Source organism: Sparassis crispa (assembly GCF_003851025.1).
Source record: "Sparassis crispa DNA, contig_000008F, whole genome shotgun sequence".
NCBI classification, from domain to species: domain Eukaryota; kingdom Fungi; phylum Basidiomycota; class Agaricomycetes; order Polyporales; family Sparassidaceae; genus Sparassis; species Sparassis crispa.
Window position 1 is genome coordinate 1,231,268 of NW_020939755.1, and position 20,092 is coordinate 1,251,359.

General features: G+C 51.7%; 10 protein-coding genes across 10 annotated transcripts; 6 read left to right on the forward strand and 4 right to left on the reverse strand.

Moving 5' to 3' along the window:
* Window positions 1–167: 167 nt before the first annotated feature.
* Window positions 168–918, forward strand: SCP_0904100 (hypothetical protein; the record flags this gene model as incomplete). Its single annotated transcript, XM_027761643.1, has 4 exons — window positions 168–173; window positions 230–329; window positions 385–435; window positions 488–918. The coding sequence occupies 4 exons, from the start codon at window positions 168–170 to the stop codon at window positions 916–918; spliced, it is 588 nt and encodes a 195-aa protein (XP_027617444.1).
* Window positions 919–990: 72 nt separating this feature from the next.
* SCP_0904110 (Exosome complex component rrp4) lies at window positions 991–2,260 on the reverse strand (the record flags this gene model as incomplete). Its single annotated transcript, XM_027761644.1, has 7 exons — window positions 991–1,191; window positions 1,247–1,444; window positions 1,499–1,633; window positions 1,691–1,780; window positions 1,829–1,874; window positions 1,925–2,026; window positions 2,082–2,260. The coding sequence occupies 7 exons, from the start codon at window positions 2,258–2,260 to the stop codon at window positions 991–993; spliced, it is 951 nt and encodes a 316-aa protein (XP_027617445.1).
* Window positions 2,261–3,507: 1,247 nt separating this feature from the next.
* On the reverse strand, window positions 3,508–4,171 carry SCP_0904120 (hypothetical protein; the record flags this gene model as incomplete). Its single annotated transcript, XM_027761645.1, has 3 exons — window positions 3,508–3,869; window positions 3,923–4,052; window positions 4,115–4,171. The coding sequence occupies 3 exons, from the start codon at window positions 4,169–4,171 to the stop codon at window positions 3,508–3,510; spliced, it is 549 nt and encodes a 182-aa protein (XP_027617446.1).
* Window positions 4,172–5,125: 954 nt separating this feature from the next.
* Window positions 5,126–5,873, forward strand: SCP_0904130 (Uncharacterized RNA-binding protein; the record flags this gene model as incomplete). Its single annotated transcript, XM_027761646.1, has 5 exons — window positions 5,126–5,156; window positions 5,214–5,261; window positions 5,326–5,409; window positions 5,468–5,604; window positions 5,673–5,873. 5 exons carry the CDS (start codon window positions 5,126–5,128, stop codon window positions 5,871–5,873), a joined length of 501 nt encoding a protein of 166 aa, XP_027617447.1.
* A 294-nt stretch (window positions 5,874–6,167) lies between these two features.
* SCP_0904140 (predicted protein) lies at window positions 6,168–7,273 on the forward strand (the record flags this gene model as incomplete). Its single annotated transcript, XM_027761647.1, has 5 exons — window positions 6,168–6,395; window positions 6,454–6,530; window positions 6,589–7,047; window positions 7,096–7,159; window positions 7,211–7,273. 5 exons carry the CDS (start codon window positions 6,168–6,170, stop codon window positions 7,271–7,273), a joined length of 891 nt encoding a protein of 296 aa, XP_027617448.1.
* A 1,366-nt stretch (window positions 7,274–8,639) lies between these two features.
* Window positions 8,640–11,790, reverse strand: SCP_0904150 (hypothetical protein; the record flags this gene model as incomplete). Its single annotated transcript, XM_027761648.1, has 5 exons — window positions 8,640–9,130; window positions 9,183–9,309; window positions 9,366–11,258; window positions 11,313–11,366; window positions 11,593–11,790. 5 exons carry the CDS (start codon window positions 11,788–11,790, stop codon window positions 8,640–8,642), a joined length of 2,763 nt encoding a protein of 920 aa, XP_027617449.1.
* A 677-nt stretch (window positions 11,791–12,467) lies between these two features.
* On the forward strand, window positions 12,468–14,287 carry SCP_0904160 (hypothetical protein; the record flags this gene model as incomplete). The annotated part of the gene is made up of 3 exons (XM_027761649.1): window positions 12,468–13,608; window positions 13,743–14,102; window positions 14,154–14,287. The coding sequence occupies 3 exons, from the start codon at window positions 12,468–12,470 to the stop codon at window positions 14,285–14,287; spliced, it is 1,635 nt and encodes a 544-aa protein (XP_027617450.1).
* A 454-nt stretch (window positions 14,288–14,741) lies between these two features.
* Window positions 14,742–17,450, forward strand: SCP_0904170 (NAD-dependent protein deacetylase hst1; the record flags this gene model as incomplete). Its single annotated transcript, XM_027761650.1, has 17 exons — window positions 14,742–15,063; window positions 15,208–15,267; window positions 15,337–15,419; window positions 15,474–15,541; window positions 15,597–15,700; window positions 15,754–15,850; window positions 15,906–15,940; window positions 15,999–16,005; window positions 16,066–16,077; window positions 16,129–16,201; window positions 16,254–16,262; window positions 16,326–16,637; window positions 16,705–16,837; window positions 16,898–16,923; window positions 16,980–17,021; window positions 17,076–17,248; window positions 17,297–17,450. The coding sequence occupies 17 exons, from the start codon at window positions 14,742–14,744 to the stop codon at window positions 17,448–17,450; spliced, it is 1,710 nt and encodes a 569-aa protein (XP_027617451.1).
* Window positions 17,451–17,735: 285 nt separating this feature from the next.
* SCP_0904180 (hypothetical protein) lies at window positions 17,736–19,004 on the reverse strand (the record flags this gene model as incomplete). Its single annotated transcript, XM_027761651.1, has 6 exons — window positions 17,736–17,926; window positions 17,978–18,096; window positions 18,152–18,426; window positions 18,480–18,611; window positions 18,665–18,907; window positions 18,963–19,004. The coding sequence occupies 6 exons, from the start codon at window positions 19,002–19,004 to the stop codon at window positions 17,736–17,738; spliced, it is 1,002 nt and encodes a 333-aa protein (XP_027617452.1).
* Window positions 19,005–19,246: 242 nt separating this feature from the next.
* On the forward strand, window positions 19,247–20,075 carry SCP_0904190 (Translocation protein; the record flags this gene model as incomplete). The annotated part of the gene is made up of 3 exons (XM_027761652.1): window positions 19,247–19,519; window positions 19,579–19,899; window positions 19,956–20,075. 3 exons carry the CDS (start codon window positions 19,247–19,249, stop codon window positions 20,073–20,075), a joined length of 714 nt encoding a protein of 237 aa, XP_027617453.1.
* Between the last annotated feature and the right edge of the window lie 17 nt (window positions 20,076–20,092).

The window sequence follows — 20,092 nt, forward strand, 5'->3', positions numbered from 1 at the left end:
GCGGCGGCGTCGAGTAGCGTGACGGTGTGATCGCAGTGCCACAGGTGTCCGAGCTGTTCCTCTCGCTTCATCCTCATCCTCGGGCTTAGGTTGCATCAGTGCCACAAGGACGGACAACGAAGAGGCTTGCAGATCATTCACTGAGATTCTGTTGCGACTCAACTGGAATGACCGTAAGGACCCATCGGAGAATTTGATCTTCCGCGAAACTGATAGTCTCAACGTTTAGGACCTTACATTTTGCTACTTGCATATGACGCGCCATGACCTGGATATCCTGGACACCATCGGTACTCCGGACTATCTGCAGGGCGAACTTTCAGATAGCGGTAAGTGTGCAAACTTTCTGCGCCATATTATACTAAGGATAATCCCTCGGAATAGAGGTCGACGTTCCTCGACATATGGCCCCTCCCAACCCAGATGACTCTGATGGTTTGTGACAGCGATGCTGAAACTCTTCCGGATCTCATCTGTGCCCCGTTAGTATTGCCATCTCAAGTCCATCCTTCGTATCCATACGGCAATCCACTGAATGTCAAACACCCTGCCGCGCGACCTCGACGACCATATGATCCATCTTCGCGTGCGTTATTTGAAGACATGGGCTATGCGGGTGGCGGAGTCAATGGGTCTCTACGATGGAAGGACCTTGCTCTAGAACTCTTAATACCGGTTGACGAGGCTCGAGAACTAGCGGAGAGAGCAGCGCTGGCGCGGAAGCTGGCTAGTGGCGCAAGCTCCAACCATCCACCGCCTCCGCCGCTACCATTGCCGGCTCAGGAACCCAACAACGAGGACGAGGTAGAAGACGAAGACAACGACGAGAACGAGAATGACGAAAACGACGAAGAGGACAACGGCGAGAATCACGATGATTCCAGTCCTGAAGAGGACGATGCATCACTAGATGCGTAGCTTTCGAGCTGCGCACCATAGACCCAGATGCGTGTATAATGTACAATATGTAGCAACCTCTTATGCAATATCTTAACTTTGTGAGATCACGCCGGCTGCCAAGGCATCGCCAACCTCTTCCTGCAACAGGTCTTTGACGTCTCCTTCTTGTTCTACTGCCCATGCGTAGGCCTCCAGCAGCAGAGTATCTGTCAGCGGAATGAAATGGGTAGCGAGGACCCGGATTATGTTGCTGACTCGTGATATGGCGTCCCGGGTTGCATCATCTATGTACTACATCATCGCATCAAGCTCTGAAACAGTGCGATAATACAGAATTGTGGCTCACGTCGTTCTTGTTTGAATACACGGCTTCGGCATAGAATGCATCTTCTCCTTCTTGCTCGGTTTGTTTCATGTGCTTACTTATCCAAATGTAGCCATTAAGTCCGAGAATCAGATCCACTCCGCATGGGAGAGATAGAAAATGTGATTTGAGACGTCGAATAAGCACGGGCGGCACAGTAACCAATTGACCATTGCGCAGCTGATGAGAAATAAGTAGAAAGGACATATACAGTAAGTCGTGGGAGGGAGATACCTTGCCGTATCGGAGCGAGCGCGTGTGAAGAGACATTGCTCCGTCAGCAAAAAAAGCTTGAACTTCTGCGACTAACAGATCCCCTTCCTCAAAGAATGTGCGCATCTGAAGCTCGTCGCTTTCTAATTTCCGACGCTGTATAGCATGAATAAATCGCGCGAAACATGTGGTAATCACTAAGTCTGGGCACACCTGTACACCTCCCGGCAGATTGACGGATGACAACATCAGCACGGCGTCCTGCCTAGAGTTGGCGTCTACTTTCCATCGACGAGGCTGCACCTGGGTTTCAAATGAGTGGATCCGTTTTCGGAGCAGCGAAGCACGAACCTCCGTGATGCGTCCAACTACCAGGTCACCAACTTCGGGATTGTACCTAATACCGGGGTGAGCATCTTCAATGAGACATGCCCAGATACTCCTCACCTTGACCGTATGGCGCGTACGGTGACTAGTTTGTTCACGCGCTCAATTGTGCCGGCAACAGAAGCAATCACCTCATCGTTGTCCACATATGTGCCATGTCCCCTGCAATTTTCCCGAGTCAGTCTGCCTAATACATACGCATTCCGGTGCTACTCGCCGCATGAATGCTTGCGAAGACGTGATCGGCTCGCCAGGGAAGGTCAGTTTGTGACTGCCCTCCTCAAAGTCATCCTCCATGTTAATATCGAGATGATCTTCGACATCAGGGTGGTGTCTTGTCACACTGTAGTCGGATCCATTCTCATGCAGAATGGGAAACGAAGTAAAAGTAACCATGTCAGGAAAGATCGCAGGAAGAGCGTGAGCCTCAGCCACAGCGCCGAACTGTGTGCCCGATCAATCTGCCGGGACCGGTCGGTGCCTCAATTAAGAAACACGGTGCCGGCGCTTACACAGCTGAATACCATCTTAAATCTACATCCGTTTGACCTCCCGTGAAACAAGAAAATGCACCCAGCGAGCGACTAACTCAGTCCCCATTCAGCCTGAAATCAGCACGCGAAAACTTCACATTCTTCGCGAGGGTGAGTCATCGTCCAGAGTCTCTTTTACTTTACTGACATGTTTATAAAACAATATTCCGAGACTCGCGCATCATTAGATTCGCTGATGTTTTGCATTTCTGGTCAGCCTTGCACGCTAGTCGGCGTGACGTGTACACCCGGACCTCACGAAACTCGTGAAGCTTGGACTGGACTTACCTGGCGCCAAGATCTTCGACGGTAGATGGATGCAAATCACTGACATCGATTTGTGCACGAGACTTCTCATCCACAAGGAACCGCCAGTACGCTGCGAACCTAATCAGCACTGTGATCGGAGATAATAGATGCTCCCATTGTCATCTTCTTCCTGCAGGGTGGGCCGAAGAGCCAAGTCAGTGGCAAAGTACAGCGGCAGACATTGGCCGACGTGTCATGCCTAATGGATTGGCAGCCCATGCGCGCGCACAAGAGCATTTGGAGGGGATTCCATCCGGATCACTGTACTGCTGACTATTGTCCATCGCTAGCTATTCGGAGTCAATGGTGGCTTCTGGGCTGTTAGCCTGTTTGTCTGACCAAACTCTGGATGTGCACATGGTCCCGACAGAAGGCTTAGTCGAACTCCGTTCACACCGCGCGATGTTCTAGAGAATCGGCAAAGAAGGCGGGGACCTGACGATCACACCTCACCAGATCGCTTCCTCTTTCGTTCTATTATCATTGTTGCATTATTCAACCCGTACGTTGATTGGTTCGGCCTGAAGCAATTACATTTTGACTACATTACTTTCGCAAGACGATTGTCCAGTTCTACAGACCGCGAGACAACAGAGTGTGGACGGTGTTCCGGGTGTTCTATGTGAGTGAAGGAATACAACTTCAGATACTGCGGCAGTACAAAAAGTCCGGTGTAAGGTGGAAAGAAAGCGATGTGCTACTGAAGGTGACTGGTCATCGTACGGCCCACGGAGATGGATCTTAATCAAACCACTGCGTTAACGATGGGACACGAGAATGAAGGAAGCAGACCTCACGTCTTCACTTATAAGCCATGAAATATGCCGACAACGCAGGCAAGTCGTTCGAACCTGCGTCAGAGTATCCCTGTCGCCGGGATCCGTTGAACTTTAATACCATCACAGGTCCGCACCACGCTTTCGGAGCTGCGCCGGACGTAATGCGGTAAATCGCGCGATTGACAGGTGACCCTCTTTGGAGCGACGTTGGGCAGTACCAGATATGGAGCGGAAAGCGTAAAGGCTCGCCACCGAGACCCTGCGTCAAGATGATGGTGTTGGGCACACTCTCAGGAAAGTAACGTTGAACTATTGGAACCGGGCACATTCCCTGAGAATGGGTGCCTTGAGGGCGGCATTGTACACGGACAATCTGCGACTGCTCTGAGAGAAGCGAGATCAGCCATCGAGCTGGTGAGGTATCGGAGATCACCCACCTTCCTCGGGGCTGAATAGAACGGCAGATACCGTGGTCAATTGCGATACCGGTGAAGGGGCAGGTATCGTGTCGCTTTGTTGCTCAGGTGAAGCAACAGCGACGCATTCCCTTCGATGGCGTTGCCAGTCCTACATATCAAGGAGAAGTCATGATGAACTGAACGGCTGGCACTTGCCCGAAGGTCGCTCACACTTTGAAGATGTTCTGGCGAGCAGTACCATGCGTTCTGGCACCGGCCGCACCACATTGACGTCGGCCGACAACACACTGTGCACTGGTGACTTATGAGTGGGTCCGAGTTCATTGGGAGAAGACCACCCGGAATGTAAAGGATGAGATGTGACAGAGGTCCAGCTACGTTCCTGGTGCACCTCTATTTGAACCAGAGCGGGCGGGAATTTCCGCGTCCCTCTCTTGATCATTAGACAAGTCATGACCCAATTTTGCCTGCGTGGGTGAGATGAATACGAAGAAAGGAAAACTATGACTCACGTTCGACGACACCGGGGATGGGGCAAAACATACGTAAATTCAAGGCACGACACAAAAAATCCATCGCCAGAAGATGCGAACTGCGACATTCAGGTAGCGAGAGCCCGGTTTCCACCCACGTCGCATCAATCACGAAAGCGCACTTTTTAGCCCAAAGTTACCAAGTAACTATCGAGATCTCACCATCTGCTCCGAATATGCTTCCGCGCGACCACTGTGACGGATTAAATTATCGATGTTTTCATGACGGGCCGAGTATCATGCTTGTCGCAGTGAGCAGGGACGGAAAAAGGCGATTCTCAGAGGCATAAACCACGCAACTTACGTTTCGCCCAAGCCACGGCGTGATTGTGACTCGGAAACTATGTATGGTTGGGAGGTTCCACCAAATCATTTAGCGGCAAGGCGATAAGTTCCTGTCGGAAAATTCTACGGGACAGCTATCGCATAGAATCCCGGGTAGCAACGATCTGCAGGATGTGCGTCTAGGCGTTCACCCTGGACCATTTGTCACATCTGGCAATTCCAGGGACAGCAAAGGCCGAGCTCGATGAGACACAGTACTTAATAGTTTGCCGCTCGCGATATACATAAGTTGCCAAATTCTGCCGCCCGGACAAGTGTTCGGCGCCCCGGGACCGGCCGGACCATGTCCGGGAGCTTGGCCGGCCGCTCATTTGCACTTCACTGCACATATTCTCTGTCCACGATGTCTGACGATGAGATGAACATTGATGAGGGTATGAGTATACTGCAATCATATATGTGTGTTCTCTGCTGAGTTCGGCCCGACGTAGGTGGTACTGGCGTTGTCAGGCGGAAGGGCAGAGGTTTTCAGAGTGCCGGTCAGTAGTGACCTTGTTTTCTGCGTTCATCTATACCACCTTGACAGTGCACATCATTCTTTAGGAGGTAATGAGAGTGCGGTAACTTCGGAACAAACCTTTGACCGGGTAGAGTCGTCTCAGGTAACGGAAACGCGAGCTGCTCGCTGTAAGTGGGTGATTCCTGATGTTGTTCTGTCTAATATTCCCATTTCCCCGCACCATAGCTGTGGAGGGGTGGATTGTCCTCGTTACCAACGTTCACGAAGAAGCAACAGAAGAGGATCTTATGGACAAGTTTGGGGAATACGGAGAGATTAAAAACTTGCATCTGAACCTTGATCGGCGAACAGGATATGTCAAGGTGAGTAACAGGATGGACTCTTACGACTTTCCACTCGACCGTCAAAAAATTTCTCATGCTTCTTTTAGGGGTATGCTCTAGTGGAGTACGAGACTATGGCGGAAGCACAAGCAGCGATTGACGGTGCGTCAGGTACCGCCCTCCTGGAGCAGACGTTACACTGCGACTATGCATTTGTGCGGCCTCCACCTTCGGGACCCAAAAAGGGGAGAGGTCGTGAAGGCCGTGGACGGAGTGCGAGTCCCTCTCGTAGACGGGACAGAGATTGAAATTGTAATTTGTGCTCTGCTAGTCTTTTGTCGGTCTTATTACGTCTGCAGAACGCACACCTGCTATGACGGCTTCTGTATTGTACGCGCTATTCAATCATTTGCTCTTTGCAACGTTTCGTTCTGTCAGTAGTTGTTTGCCGGCCTTGAACTTGAACTCGAAGTCGGCGAACGGCGTCGCCGCGGCGGCAGTCACGGCGCCACAGTTGGTCGACTTCTCACGGTGCTTCTCCCTGCCCCTCAGTCGCGTCTTGTCATCGCCGCTGCTGCTACCTTGCGCACACCTCTTCAGGCATGGTGAAGGAGAGAAATCTCGAGCTGTCTGACGACGAGAACGAGAGGGAGGTGCTCACATCCACCAGGAAGATGAGCATCGGCGCGTCGAAGGCCACTTCGAAAAACAAAGAGCCCTCGCCCATGGAGGAGGATGAGCGAGACGATGGCGACGAAGGCTCCAACGCCGGTTCAGAGGAGTACGAGATTGAAGAAATTATCGACGCGAAGCACGGGGCCTTTCCTGCAGTGCGTCCGTTTACTTCTCACGACTGACCATCTCTACACTGCGTTCTACGACTAACAGGGCAGACTTGGCTATTTGGTCAAATGGAAGGGTTATGGCGAAGAACACAACAGCTGGGTTGACGAGAACGACGCGGGGTACGATAGTGGCTCGATCACGCTCTATTATCCGTCCTGACGCGTTTTGATCCAACAGGAACGCGCAGGGTCTCATCGAGGAATACTGGAGGAAGCAAAAGGCTGAGAAAAAGAGCAGAGGCAAGCCTGCCGCTCAACCGCGTCGTTCGACCGGAACGACGAAAGGACGCATGTCCATCTCGCAAAGGGATGAAAGCTCTGAGGTTGAGGAGACTCGCCAGAAGCTTGAGGAGGTTCGTACCAAGAAACGTGGAAGACCATCGAAGGCTTCCGTCGAACGTGAGCAGGGAGGCGATGAAGAGGACGAGGAACCTCAGCCGGAAAAGAAGAAGAAACGTCACAGGAAAAGTACGAATGGATTCAAAGCGAAAGGGGACGCGGAACCGATGGATGAAGACGAGGAAGAGGAATATGTGGACATGAAACGTTGGGCGAAGCTCCCGAGCTGGGAACGTCTTGTCGAATCGATTGACACGGTTGAGCGCGTAGATGATCATCTCTTTGTGTACTTCACGTTGTAAGTGTCTTCTTCGTCAGATGCAACCCTTGCTCACTCCATTATAAGGATCAACAATCAGGGCCGTGGCAGAGAGGAATCGACCCAGTGCAGGGACAAGTTCAAAGACATGGTATGTCTGTCGTGTTGGATGGCGGATTCTAAACCACTGATTATCATCCAGTTATTGGACTTTTATGAGAAGAACCTTCGCTGGCGAGAGGATACTGACACTGCGCAGAAGTGAAGAACTGCCCTCTCCTCTCCATTGACGCTGTCGCGTCGCGTGCCCCTATCTTTTGGTCATTGTGAAATATTACTGCGAAAACGTTTTACTGATGTTTCACCGAATACTGCTGATCGCGTTGGAAGTGCGGGTGCTGTTGCATTAATTGCGATATTTCGGTTTCGTGCGAAGTATGCGACATGTATTCTTGCATGAATTTCCATTGCTCTGATTGTCTCGTTCATTGTTCGAAGTCCAAGGGCAGTCGACCTTGACGACGATAGTTTTCTTTTTGTGGCTCTAGCAGTTTTTTCCCGTTTACACCTATCGAGATTACGTACCTCTATCGAAAGTTCTCGGATATGACCGTCAGCTTGAGAAAGCAGCTCCATGCAGCCATGTGCACATTGACGACCAATCAAGTTTCCTGACCACTGCCCTCAATGTGATGTTTTCAACATGTAATAGGGTGCAAATTGCCCCTGCACAACCGTGATATGTGCAAATGGGTTTGTTCCCACCGTGTCCAGTGGAGATTGCATTTCGGGGATGACGAGGATGAAATCTGTGTATTTATACTGGAAGTAGGCGAATAAGCGCACTGAGGAACAGCCTCAAACGTATGCTATAAAATATGCACTAGTAAGGGTTCGTCCAGGAAGTATGCTGTCTTTGCGCCGTGGAAAGCAGCGGTGTCTCACGAGTGCCGTACGCATTGGTTCGTGGTGGGGAGACTGTAGCGTCAAAGGGACGTGCCCGCGTGAATGTAGCAGATTGAGTCATGGTAGTATAGCGCGGTGGGAACATGTGAATGGAGAGAAGGAAGAAAGCCTCGTCATCATATTCTGCTCGCCTTGTCGCCTTTCGGGGAGTCCACTGGGAGGTCAATGATTCAGTTTCTACGACACTGTAGCCCCGAAGGACAAAGTCCGCATCGATAGCATGAGCCGTGAACCGGGGCAGTGCTTGCATCCCTTTGTCCGGACGGCTGCTCCGAATTTGAGCGCCGGACCGATGTCAACAAAAAAGCCTTCGAATGGACGACGTACCTCTTTCGAATCATACACGATCAGGGTGAGCGGTCTAGTCAAGAACTGTCAAGCTTAGGAGAAGCAGTTGGTGCATATGGTACTGTATCATATATCCTGGATCAATGAGGCACGACTTGAAAGGGGAAAACACGGAACAAGCAACATCTATCACACGTACGCTAAATAAAGAGAATTGCGACGACCGGTCGGCAGGACTTGGCCTTCGAGCCAGACGAAGTAGTTCAAGTTAAGTTGATCATATCCTACGCATATCATCGATGAGCGAAATCATTTCGACATCATAAAACAAAACTATTCAAGGCAATGGAAGAAATAGCAACCTAGCTGAAGCATCATCATAACTCTTCGTGAGCGGGTACTGGCGTCGCATCCGGAATGCTCTCGTCATCGTCGACGTCCTCCACCAGCTCCTGCACAAGCTCCTCAGCTTTCTGAGATGCCTCCCGTTTCTCGGTAGGCGACGTCGTTTCACCGTCCTGAGCCGCTGCACGGTTGAGAGCATCTAGCACTTCCTCCTTGCTCCGTCCAATCACTACCGGGGGCACAAATATGTCTGCGTGTGATCTGACGTTGTCCACATCCTCAATAGGAAGAATGGAGACAGTTTCATCGGCTGCATGGTGCTTGGGTTCCACCACGACCTCATGGCTCGCAAACGCACGCTCGCCAGTACGCCTGACACGCCGGAGGCGGGTTTCAAACCCCACAACAATGTCTTGAACCTCAGACTGAAGGTCGGTGATTGCAGGTAGCACAGGATTAGGCGGTGGTGAGGAATGTGTTCCATCCTGAATAGAGTGTGCATCAGCTGTGAAATTGTCGCTGGCTTCAGACGGGTAGTGTTAGTAAACGTTCATGCTGAGATGCGAAATACTCACCTCTGACAATATCATGATATCGCTGCCAGTCGGAATACGTAACGTCATCCAGATATGCGTAATCCAAACCGACGTCGGCCTGTCCCCGGTCAGCGATGTCTTTGACATCCTCGGCAACCTTGCGGACCTGTGCCACTGTAGCGGTGAATAAGACGTGATATATAAGTAAAATATCACACGCACCTCTACCAGCTCCCTGTTGATCACACCAAGATACCATCCATTCACAACGGTTTCGGTCTGCTGCAATCGCTGATTGAACTTCTCGTCGACCTTCTCTACGACACGCTCCCACATCGTCTTCTTCTCTTCCTCCTTCCTGGTCTCCTTCTCCAGTGTTTGCAGATATTTCTCTGCGCCACGCAGCAATTTTTCAGCCTCTTCGACCAACGAATCAACTTCCTCCTTAATTTCCTGGGAGTCCTTCAGCTCTGCCACCGCATCCTTCCGCAGCGCAGCCAATGTGTTACGCAATGCCTTCTGCTTCGTGTCAATCGCCATGGAGAGTTCGCTCTCCCACTTCGCATGACGACCCTCTATATCAGCGCGTCGTTTCGCTGTCTGGACTTCCCTCTGGCGCTGCCGTTCGGCCCGTTCCTCTTCCCGGGCAGCTCTCTCCTCTGCGGTCTCCGTGTGCACCGGTGCAGCCGGCTGGGAACTCGAGTCCGCCAGGACGTCGCTGAGGCCGAGCTCGGCGTAAAAGGCCGCCAGTTCGGCATCCTCGTCCTGTTTCAGAAGGGGAACAGGTGTGACTGCTTCTGTCACAACTAACGGGAAGGAAGACGCGGACGCAGAAGTTAGAGAAGCAGAAGGAACGCGGGCCACGGAAGAAGTGTACGCTGAGGCTTGATCCGTGACAGTTGAAACGTCTGAGGAGACTGCGGACCCAGCGTGTTCGGCGGTCTGTGAAGCATGTGTAAGGCCCTCGGAGGCTGCATCACCTACGCTGGATACGGAGAGCGGCTGATTGGCAATTGATGAGTCTATTGAAAAGGCCGCGTGCGCCATTTCAGATGCAGAACTTGCAAATTCGGACGGGAGCGAAGATACAATGGAAGGGAAGGCATCGGTCAGAGATGAAGAACAGGAGGTAGACACTGATGCGGCGGAGAACACAGACGACGCCGTGGCATCCACCAAAGAAGATACGCCGGAGACCCGGGATGAGACAGCTGCAGGAGGCTCTGCAGCTAACGACGCGGATGAAAATACCTGCGACACAACCTCCGATAGAATTGCGACAGGGGTAGTCTCAGCTGCATCAGATACAATTGAGAAACTTTCTGAATGCGAGGCTTGCGCTGAGGCTAAGACAGAAGGAGCCACGTCTGTCGCATCTTCTGCGGCTTTTGAGATCCGGGCCGTGACAAATTCGCCCACGTCGGTAGGTGTAGGCACCTTCGAGCCACCGCTGCTCAATTCCTTGACACGTTCCCAAATTTTCTGCACATGGGGATCCACAAACCGTCTTCTATACTCTCCTAGGAAAGCGACAAGTCGTGTGATGATTAATTTGAATTTTTCCCAGGCAGAGCGAGCATATGGGCGGGCGCGCTCATAACCATCATATGTCTTGTGAGCAGCTTGAATCACGTACGGGTGGGCTTTCTGCTGCAAGAGACGCATGGTGTGCGTTGCACGGTCGACGAAAGGACCAAGTCGCCGCTCGTATTCTTCCTCCATGCGCGTACAGTAAGGCCCAAGCTGTGCATCAATACGGCTGAATTGAGGAACGGCATATTTTTTCCACAGCGGGACAATCCGAACGTTCCACTGGGGTACAACGCGGGTGACAAATTCGTAATTTGCGCGTTGGACAAAGGGCTTGGTGATGCGAATGGCACGGTCTGCAAAGGGTTTTGCCTTCTCAACATAAGGAGCGACAGATGGGTGAGCAAGTACATGTTGAAATGGGGGTATGATGTAAGGGTCAATTACGAGGCGGCGGTATTCGGAGAGACCACGGCAGATAGATGTTTTGCTTTGGGCGTCATTTGGGCATACTATTGCGACATAGATGCAAAAGCAGAGGATGAATATCCGGGTCAGGAGATCGACAAGCCTTGACAGTGCACCCTGGTAACGTTCATTGTGGATCAAAACGCAACCAATAACGACGTTTGCACATACCTTTCCTCTTCTCTTCTTGGTCCAAGAATCCTTCTTCTTAGGAGAAGATACACCCTAAAAAAAAGTTCAGCAGATTTGGGAGAGGATATAACACACAAGGCTATCAGGGCAAGTCGATACGCGTCGTGCGATCAAGACAGCCGCATTCTACATAGGCCACAAAAGCGTGCCACATGCAAGCCGCAAAGTTGAATTGAAGATACACGGGAGTATCACAATACCACAGCAACCATTGGTCACAGACCGAAATGGAGTAAATGTGGGGTCTGTAACTACTCACCGTTCCATTTACACTAGACTGAGGATCAACCCTTTGACCTTGTGTGTGAGCGGTCCCTCCATCCGTAAGAGGACTTGAAACCTCCGGAAGGTACGGGTCATTACTGGGTGCTTTGTGTTTCGCCCTCGGAACGGGCTGTGAGGAATTTGTGCGAGAAGTTAGCACAGGAGCGGCGGGTGCACGCTTGGTGACGACCATGGGGCCAAGAATTCAATAAAAAAATGCGGCGCGTTTCGAGTTCAACAGCAATATTTCCGTGTAGTCAAATGTGCAAGTAGCAGTGTCAACGAGAACGAGACATTCGGAGCAGTAGCAGTCGAGGAGGGTCGAGTCGCCTTCGACTCCAAGCTGGACTTGCCACTGACGTGTTGGCCCTTCTTTGGCAATTTCACGTGACTTACGCGACGCGGTGCCAGTGATGGGGATTCCCAGACGCAAGCTTTCCCGTCGACGACGACAGGCCAGCGGTGTGCCCCTCTGTCGCCATGGCCTATCCCTCTCGCGGACCTCTCAAAACATACTCTCGCCGAAGAACACGCAGCAGAATTGCCTCAAGTGATGTGCTCACAGTGCAATCATCTCCTCTGCAACCCTTGCCTGAGAGTGGCGATATCTCGCTTTCCGAGATGACCCGGCGCATGAAGAAACGTTCTCGGCATGCAAACGAAACCACTTCTCAGGCTGCCACGATTATCCATGACGATGCGGATAATCGACCTGCAAAAAAGCTTAAGAAACTTTCTAACTCTAGTCCCGCACTTCCCTGTGGTCCATCCAGTCCTGACAAAAATGTCTCGATCTTTCCTCTGCATCAACAAGGCCTGGGTGATGTAGTATATTGCACTCCCCTGCCTGTGCTTCGCTCTGATCAGGCCATGCTACCCTCCTCTGCTTCTCAACCTGTAGCCCCTGAAACGTTCTCACCGCTCCCCGTATCTCGATTCTTGCTGTCTCGCACTAGCTCTCGAAATCTCAAGGAGAACTCAAGTCGCATCGGAACTCGCTTACTCGCTTCTCCCTTCAGTAGTCGCCCTGGTTCCCGCACGTCATCTCCTAAGGCTGGAGCAAAGACGAAGGCTACCAAACGTCCCACCTTCCACAGCAAGTCCAGAACTTTGTCGAACTCTACCTTTAAGCACAGTATTAACACAAATTCCAGCATTAGTGGACCGAGAGCAGATATTTTAGACCCATCCGTTGGGGTTTCTGGCTCATTTTACTCCAACACGCCATCGACAGCCAGTATACCCGATAAGCCCAAAGCAAGTTCAACTCTTCATATCCGCACTGGCTCTATCCCTTCAGTACCCTCGCACCAGGACTTTTCGCAGACATGGCTCGTTCCGCCTCAGAAACTTTCCCGGTCACCTCCCCCTGTTGACCCAGAACATCCATCCTTCTTCACCCACGTTCCGAACCAGATGTCCACTCCTCCTCGCAAGCGGCGCGCAACTACTGGAGCCTGGCAGCTCAACCAAAACTATCCGCAGCCGGACGATCCTAATAGGCCAATGCCGGATCAGTCTACGGGGGTTAAAGCTATGATGGTAGATCCGTCAACTCCCAGTTCCTCTCCCCCCGAGGCCCCGCGACCTCCTCGTAGACGGCGTCGTACTGTACTCTCTTTCTCGACTGAACGCTCTGCACTTGACTTTTCCGTGCCACTTTCTGATCTCAACAATGCTCAGTCTTCGCGAACTCATACTCGCGCTGTGCAGGCTCCCAACGATTCGATGCTGGTCGATCTCTGTCGTCCCGCCCAGTCTTCATTGGGACACGCACTTGAGTCTACTTTAAATTCTGTACCTGAAGCTCCTGCTATTACGTCTCTCTCTGTTCCTACATCCCCCATCGCGTTCGCGCCCGCCCTCGACGCGGCTTATCTTCGCAGTCGTCTTGCTTCCCTCGGTTCCCCACTCTCATCTCCCGCTCATGGATCGCGGCGCGGGCCCCCGACCACTCACTCAGACTCAGAAGACGAGCTTCGGGATCTGTTTTCTGTGCTGGGTCTAGATGGTGCGTGAGCCATGCATACTGTATACCAACACATCCACAGCAGTCATCGTCGCGCATTTCGTGTCCTCTATATTTTCGTTGATCGACCACTGACCGCCTACTTGTTAATTGGCTATATGCATCTTTCCTTACAGAAGATGAAAAATGGAACTGTATCTCAGGATCTATCGTCAATCGGGCCAAAGAAAGTACCGGAGTTGACGCTTATACCCTTCTACGTTCACGTTCCCATGATTCCACGGTGCCAAAGACTTCTCGCAGCAAGGAGCAGACACACAGACGCAAGCGTGGCGATACTATCCGTGCATCCGATTTCATTCGCCCTTCAGCATCCTTCGGCGGCTCCATCGCTCCATTAGACACTCGATATAAACCCAACGGAAATGTGGTCGCGCATGGCGCTCCGTCGACGCGCCGCACTCGTTCTGGAACAGTTACCCTCTCTAACGCTGTTCCTTCAGCGTCTACCTCACGTCCTTCTGCTACAGTTCCAAGTGCGCTCTCTTGTCCTATGTACTGCCTCGCTCTTACGCTTTTTGTTGCAGAGCACTTGCATAGACGGCATGCCAGCGGCTTGCCTACCATCCAGATGAAAGTTGACGACGAGCCACTTCGTATGCGACCCGGCGACAACGAGGAAGATGAACTGCTGTTGAGAGCAGGAAGCGTGATTGAGTAATCCAACGTAGGCGGTGAAAATACATATTCCTATCGCGGAATGGCTACTGTTGCTGATCTTTGCGCCACAGGTGAGAGCGTCAACTTCACGCCTTCAGGGTTTCGGACCTTCAGCCATGATCCGTGCGGTATGTTTCGTTGTGTCCCGTCATATCACATGTACAATTGGACTTGGACTGCTCTGTCGTACATGTTTTCGCATTGCCCAGATACTCGTTTATTTGTTGCATTTTGTGCGCTGTTGTCGGACGCTTTTATTTGATGCATGTATGAACCGCTTTCGAAAGATAAGAAGAAAGGTTGCAGCCCGTCTCACTGGAGGAGAAGTGAATTCCGGACTGAGAGCGCGACTGGCCCAGGTCAGCTTTTTTACAGTACAGTAGCTTATGCATCCCGTGACTACTTTGCATCTACGACTTGACATCGTTCTCTACCAACATCATTCGCTCAGAGCCATGGACCGCGTGTCGTCCGCAACTAGTTCGAGTCCTCCCGGCGCCATGCCAAGTTCATCCCCGGGTTTGCACTCGAACCGGCGTCGCCTCAGTAGCATCTACGCGCTGCAGGTGCAAGCGTTTCTCGACGCGGCGGAGGTGGTTGACGCGGACATGGAGACCATCGAGGACATCCTCGATGGATATCGCGAAGACGCTCCAGCCGAACAAGCTGGAGCCGCAGATGCTACCGACGTGGGGCTAGGTTATTTGGACGGAGATGAGCCTGACCTCGACGTCGAGCTAGAAGACATGACGGACTTCGACGTCCAACTGCGTGAAGGTAGGTGACCTGGGCACGACGTGGCTTCTCGTACTCTGAACGTGTAACATTCGGCGCTCGGGCGATGTTACGCGAATCAGATTGCGAGGAGCCATCTATTACTTGTCGAAATACCTCAAGGCATTGAAAACTCTCGTAACGTAGCGCAGACTGCATGGACCAAGGAACAGACCAAGGAGATGATGACTTGGCTGAAAGAGTTTGGTGAGTTGCGTGCATAGACGACATTGTCAATTTTAGTTGTAAAATACATTTTCTAAACATGTGTTGCAGGAATGGGGTCTTTTATCAACGAATATGTTGTGACGAATGCCATACCTATCCCCAAGCTACTCTACGCGTTCGGCATCTGTCTCGTTGGTCTTCATCCATCTTCATCTTGTGTGCATTTAGTGACATCACTTGGCCAGTGCAAGGAGCTCCGAGAGAAACGGACGAAGACCCTACTCTTCTTCCTCCGAGTCGCATTGTCCCGGGAGTGCGTAGCGCCTGTGTTGACTTCTCGTATGCCCGTTTTGACGCGGTGTGATCAGATTACAGTCGCGAGAGAAACTCACTGCATACAACACTATTGAGGATGCCGTAACCCTTATCCGAAGATCCAAGCGCATCCTCGTCCTGACTGGAGCAGGCATAAGTCGGTATTCTGAGATGTTATTCGTTTGGACCTGCTTACAGAAGGTTTCGCAGGCGTGTCTTGCGGCATTCCTGATTTTCGTTCCCGTAACGGACTGTACGCGGCCCTGCAAGAGAAAGGCGAATATGACCTGGATGACCCACAACAGATGTCAGTGCTTCTATCGCGTGTGGCGTTGACTGTCGATGCTCAGAGTGTCATCCAGGTTTGATATAAATTATTTCCGAGAGAACCCATCTGGTATGTTTGCTCTCTGGTAGATCTTCCAGGTTTGATTCTAACTGTCGGCGTGTTTCAGTGTTCTAGTCAGTACATTTGATACAATTTCACCACAGATTTCGCACTAACTGTTCCTTTGCACTAAGCTCTTTTGCCAGGTGATTGCCAACCCGCATCCACGTTGCATCGCGTCTTACGGTTTGCTGCAGCAAGATATACCCATCTAATTTTATACCCTCCCCGTGCCATCGATTCATCAAGTTAATAGAAGATAAGGGCAAAGTAAGAGAACGAATTTCATCTGAGGACACTCTTCCTGATCATATCTTTTCAGCTTCTTCGCGTAGGTTCTGCATGAGTTCATCACGACATTACAGCGTTATGATCATTTCTTGCCTTCAACCAGAATTACACACAGAACATAGACACGCTAGAGAGGCAAGCAGGAGTGCAGCACGTTCTCCAGTGCCACGGATCGTTCGCCATTGCGTCTTGTCTGAATTGTCATGTCCGTGTCCCAGGATCTGAGATCGAGGACGACATTCTCAACCACCGGGTTCCCCTTTGCAAGATCTGCAACGCTGCTCCTTCCCGCCCTGCATCGAATAATGAGCGTAAGAAGAAGAGTAAGAGACGACGCGCTTCGAGGTGGAACAGCGACGAGAGCGACGGAAGCGAGGAGCCGGACGTGCCCGAGTTCCCGCCTGGAATCATGAAGGTGCCTTTTTTTGCTCAGCCGAATGACTTTGCTTATATTCAACATATGTATCCGGATGCGTTTGCAGCCTGACATTACATTCTTTGGCGAGAAATTGAGCGATGTATTTGACCGTTCCTTGTTAGAGGATCGCCAGATGCTGGACTTACTCATTGTCATCGGCACGTCGCTCAAAGTGTCGCCGGTCTCAGAAATCCTAGGTAAATCTTGACATTTAAGTTTGTTATCTTCTCTATCTTCTCAACATCTTTGTTCCCTAGCGCATCTCCCTCATTCGGTACCTCAGGTACGACAGGTATATTTCCCTGCGAAAGCCATCTTAAAGATCATTCCTACTGTCAGATCTTAATCAACAAGACACCTATCAAACACATCAACCCAGATGTAAGTTTAGATACAAGATCATTGTATCGGAAGCCCCTCAATCTGAAGTCACAGATTGTTTTACTCGGAAATGCGGACGATGTCGTGCAGCATCTCTGCAGGAAGCTTGGGTGGGACCTCCCAGATCCGCGCCCGCATACAAACGGCGGTTCCCTAGGCACCGCGACTCGAGGCAATCCAAGGAAACGTCTCTCAGAAAGCCCGGAGCCCCAGCGAGTCGCAGACACGTGAGTCGCCTTTCCGGGAGTCTTCGGTATCCTTATACGTCCTTGCAGGCATGTATGGTTATTCGAGGGCGCCGAGGGAGGAAAGTGGGTCGAAGAACTTGAGCGCAAGGCGGAAAAGAGCTTGCCCAATACCGACTCTAGGGAGAGCACGCCGTTCGAACGCAGTCTTCGCCGACAACTCAAGAAGACACGGATGCAGTGAGCTCGCGCGCGGACGCCCACCGTCTCAGTCTCAGACGGAATGCATTCTTCGAGGCGCGTGACTGGGGATCGAGATAATCTTCGTAGAACCCGACGATGAACTCCTCTGCCTTGAAGCCGAAGCGGTTATATAAGAGCTGTGGGTATATGCGTCAGGACGTGTGCGAGACCCTCTGCTGGTAAGGATGCGACAGACCATCGCGGGATTGTTGATCGATACGTGCAGGGTAATATCTTTGTTGAGATTTAATGTAATGAGATGGTAGAGCATCGATCTGTACATATCTTAGATTATGCTGTAGACTACACATGGAACGACGTACGTTGCGATTTGCGAGTTCTCCCAGCCAGCGCGGACGGCGAGGTATGTGATGTACGTTTCTTGGGGCGAACTAAGGAATGCTGCGCCGACTACCAGCTGTTTGTACGTTGCCACAATGGTGCATTTCTCCGGTGTGTACTGGAGAGAGTCGCTAACTGCAAAAGAACATCAACACCGTGACCGAAGGAGCATCGCCATGGAATTACCGTCAATCCCAGCCCAGAACACACGGCCAAGCAGATCGTGCACTTGGTCAATATGCGACGCCTGCAGAGTTACGTACTCTATAGGAGCAATTGTTTCCACGAGCTGTTCTCGCTCCGGACTAATTTAGAAAAGCTAGTGAGATGAATAAAAACGTGTTACAAGTGCATGCATACTGCGCTAGAGCGAAATGCTGGCGGACATCGCTCATGAGCTCCATCCACGGACTGCGAGTTTCCCAGTCCACCGCAATGACTCCGTGAGTACGTTTGGGCTGGAAGCCTTGAACACGCGAGAGGAACGATCGCTCATAAGGCGTCGTTTGGATGGAGTATAGTGCGTCGATTACTTGCGGATTAGCAGACGAGGATGTGCGTGCAGCCAAGGGCGATGTGGGTCCGCTGTGAGTTCGCGAACTCGATACGTCCAGTAGCCGACGACGGAGGTCTCCCTATGCGCAAGATGGGGAAGACAAAGAGATGAAGTGATGTTCACTAAACTCACAGACTGTAGCTTCAGCTTCCTGGACACCAGCGCAGAAAGAGCGGAAAGCTGATTATCGGCGCTAGAAGTCGATGTCAACTTCTGCAGCAGTTCACTTGCTTGCGAGCGGGTTAAAGGCCGCACAAGTTGTCCCTAACCTGCAAAATGACGACAAGCTCTTTGAACAACAAGTCACGAGAGCTCACGGATTCGTCGACCTCCTTCAATCTATCCAGCAGCGCAGCTTCGGCCTGAGTGAGTTCCGGCAGCAGGTCATCCATGAACTGCTCAAACCCATTGTCATATCTTTCCCTGCCTTCTGCAGTCCCATATCGCTCTGCAAGAACGTCTAGGACTGGCGCGAGCAGCGAACTGAACGAAGGTTCGGGAGATTCTACATATGATCGTCCTCTTGGGTTAGTGGTCCTCCTGCGCTTCCGTCTGCGAGTCTGAATGATGCGTGATATGAGCTCAGGAGATGGAAAATTCGCATATAATGCGTACGGTTGATCGCTCGGTATACTCTCCATCGTCAGACGCAGACATGCCTTGGGCGATTCAAGACGGTCGAGGGAATTACAAACCATAGCCTAGGGTTGGGAGATGCAGTAGTGGTTTCTCACGGCACGTGGCAAGCACTCCAGGATTGCCATTAAGCTGCTCAACGTCCATCGTCTGCCAGCATGTCTCACTCGCACACCCACGCTCCCGGTCAGCCTCCCCACAGCCATACCCATGGCCCCGGCCAGCCCCCTCACACTCATGGCCCCCCACCCCAGCAAGCACAGATGGTCATACGTCCCCCGGACCCGGTGATGGAAGCTCTCATTGAAGCCAGCATCAGCTCTGTCGATATCGCTCTTGGCCCACCAGACAATACGACCGCCTTGTGCGGAAAACACTCGCTCGAAAAATGTGTCGAATGTGACGCCGACTACGTCTCCCTCAACCGCCTCTCCAGAATCCTGCTTGCCCACTCCACCCTACGTTGTCCCCCACCACCCCAGATTGTCACCCAGAAATTAACCATGGCAATCACAAACATCAAGGAGGAGGGGAATGTATGCTTGACGCCCTAGCCCACCGAATGTTTGGCTGATCCGTTCGCTCGTGTTCGTAGACTCTCTTTAAAGGCGGCTTGCACGAGAAAGCCATCCAACGCTACACCATGGCCATCAACATGGCCGCACAGAGACCACCGTGGGAAGCGCAGCAGATAATGCGCGAAGAGCTTTCCACCGTCCTGTCCAACCGTTCCGCCGCTTTCCTGGAAGCGGGAGACTACGTCGGCGCGCTGGTCGACGCCGAGACTGTTATCCAGCTGAAGCGACCGTGGAGTAAGGGACATTTCCGGAAGGCAAGGGCGTTGATGAGGCTGGAAAGATACGAGGAGGCGAAGGAGGCGATCCAGCTGGGCTTGTCGTACGAGCCTGACAACTCGGTTAGTGGTGCGTCATTGCTTGTATGCGGTTTACTGACTTGCATTCATGCACCTAGGAAATGTCTCAGATGCTGGCTAGTATAGAGTCAGCATTGAAGGCGCGGATGCAGGACTCAGAGTCGCGCATTAGAGCCTCGAAGAACGTCCCGACACTTCTTCCTATACTCGCCTCTTGACCCGACTGCATCACTTC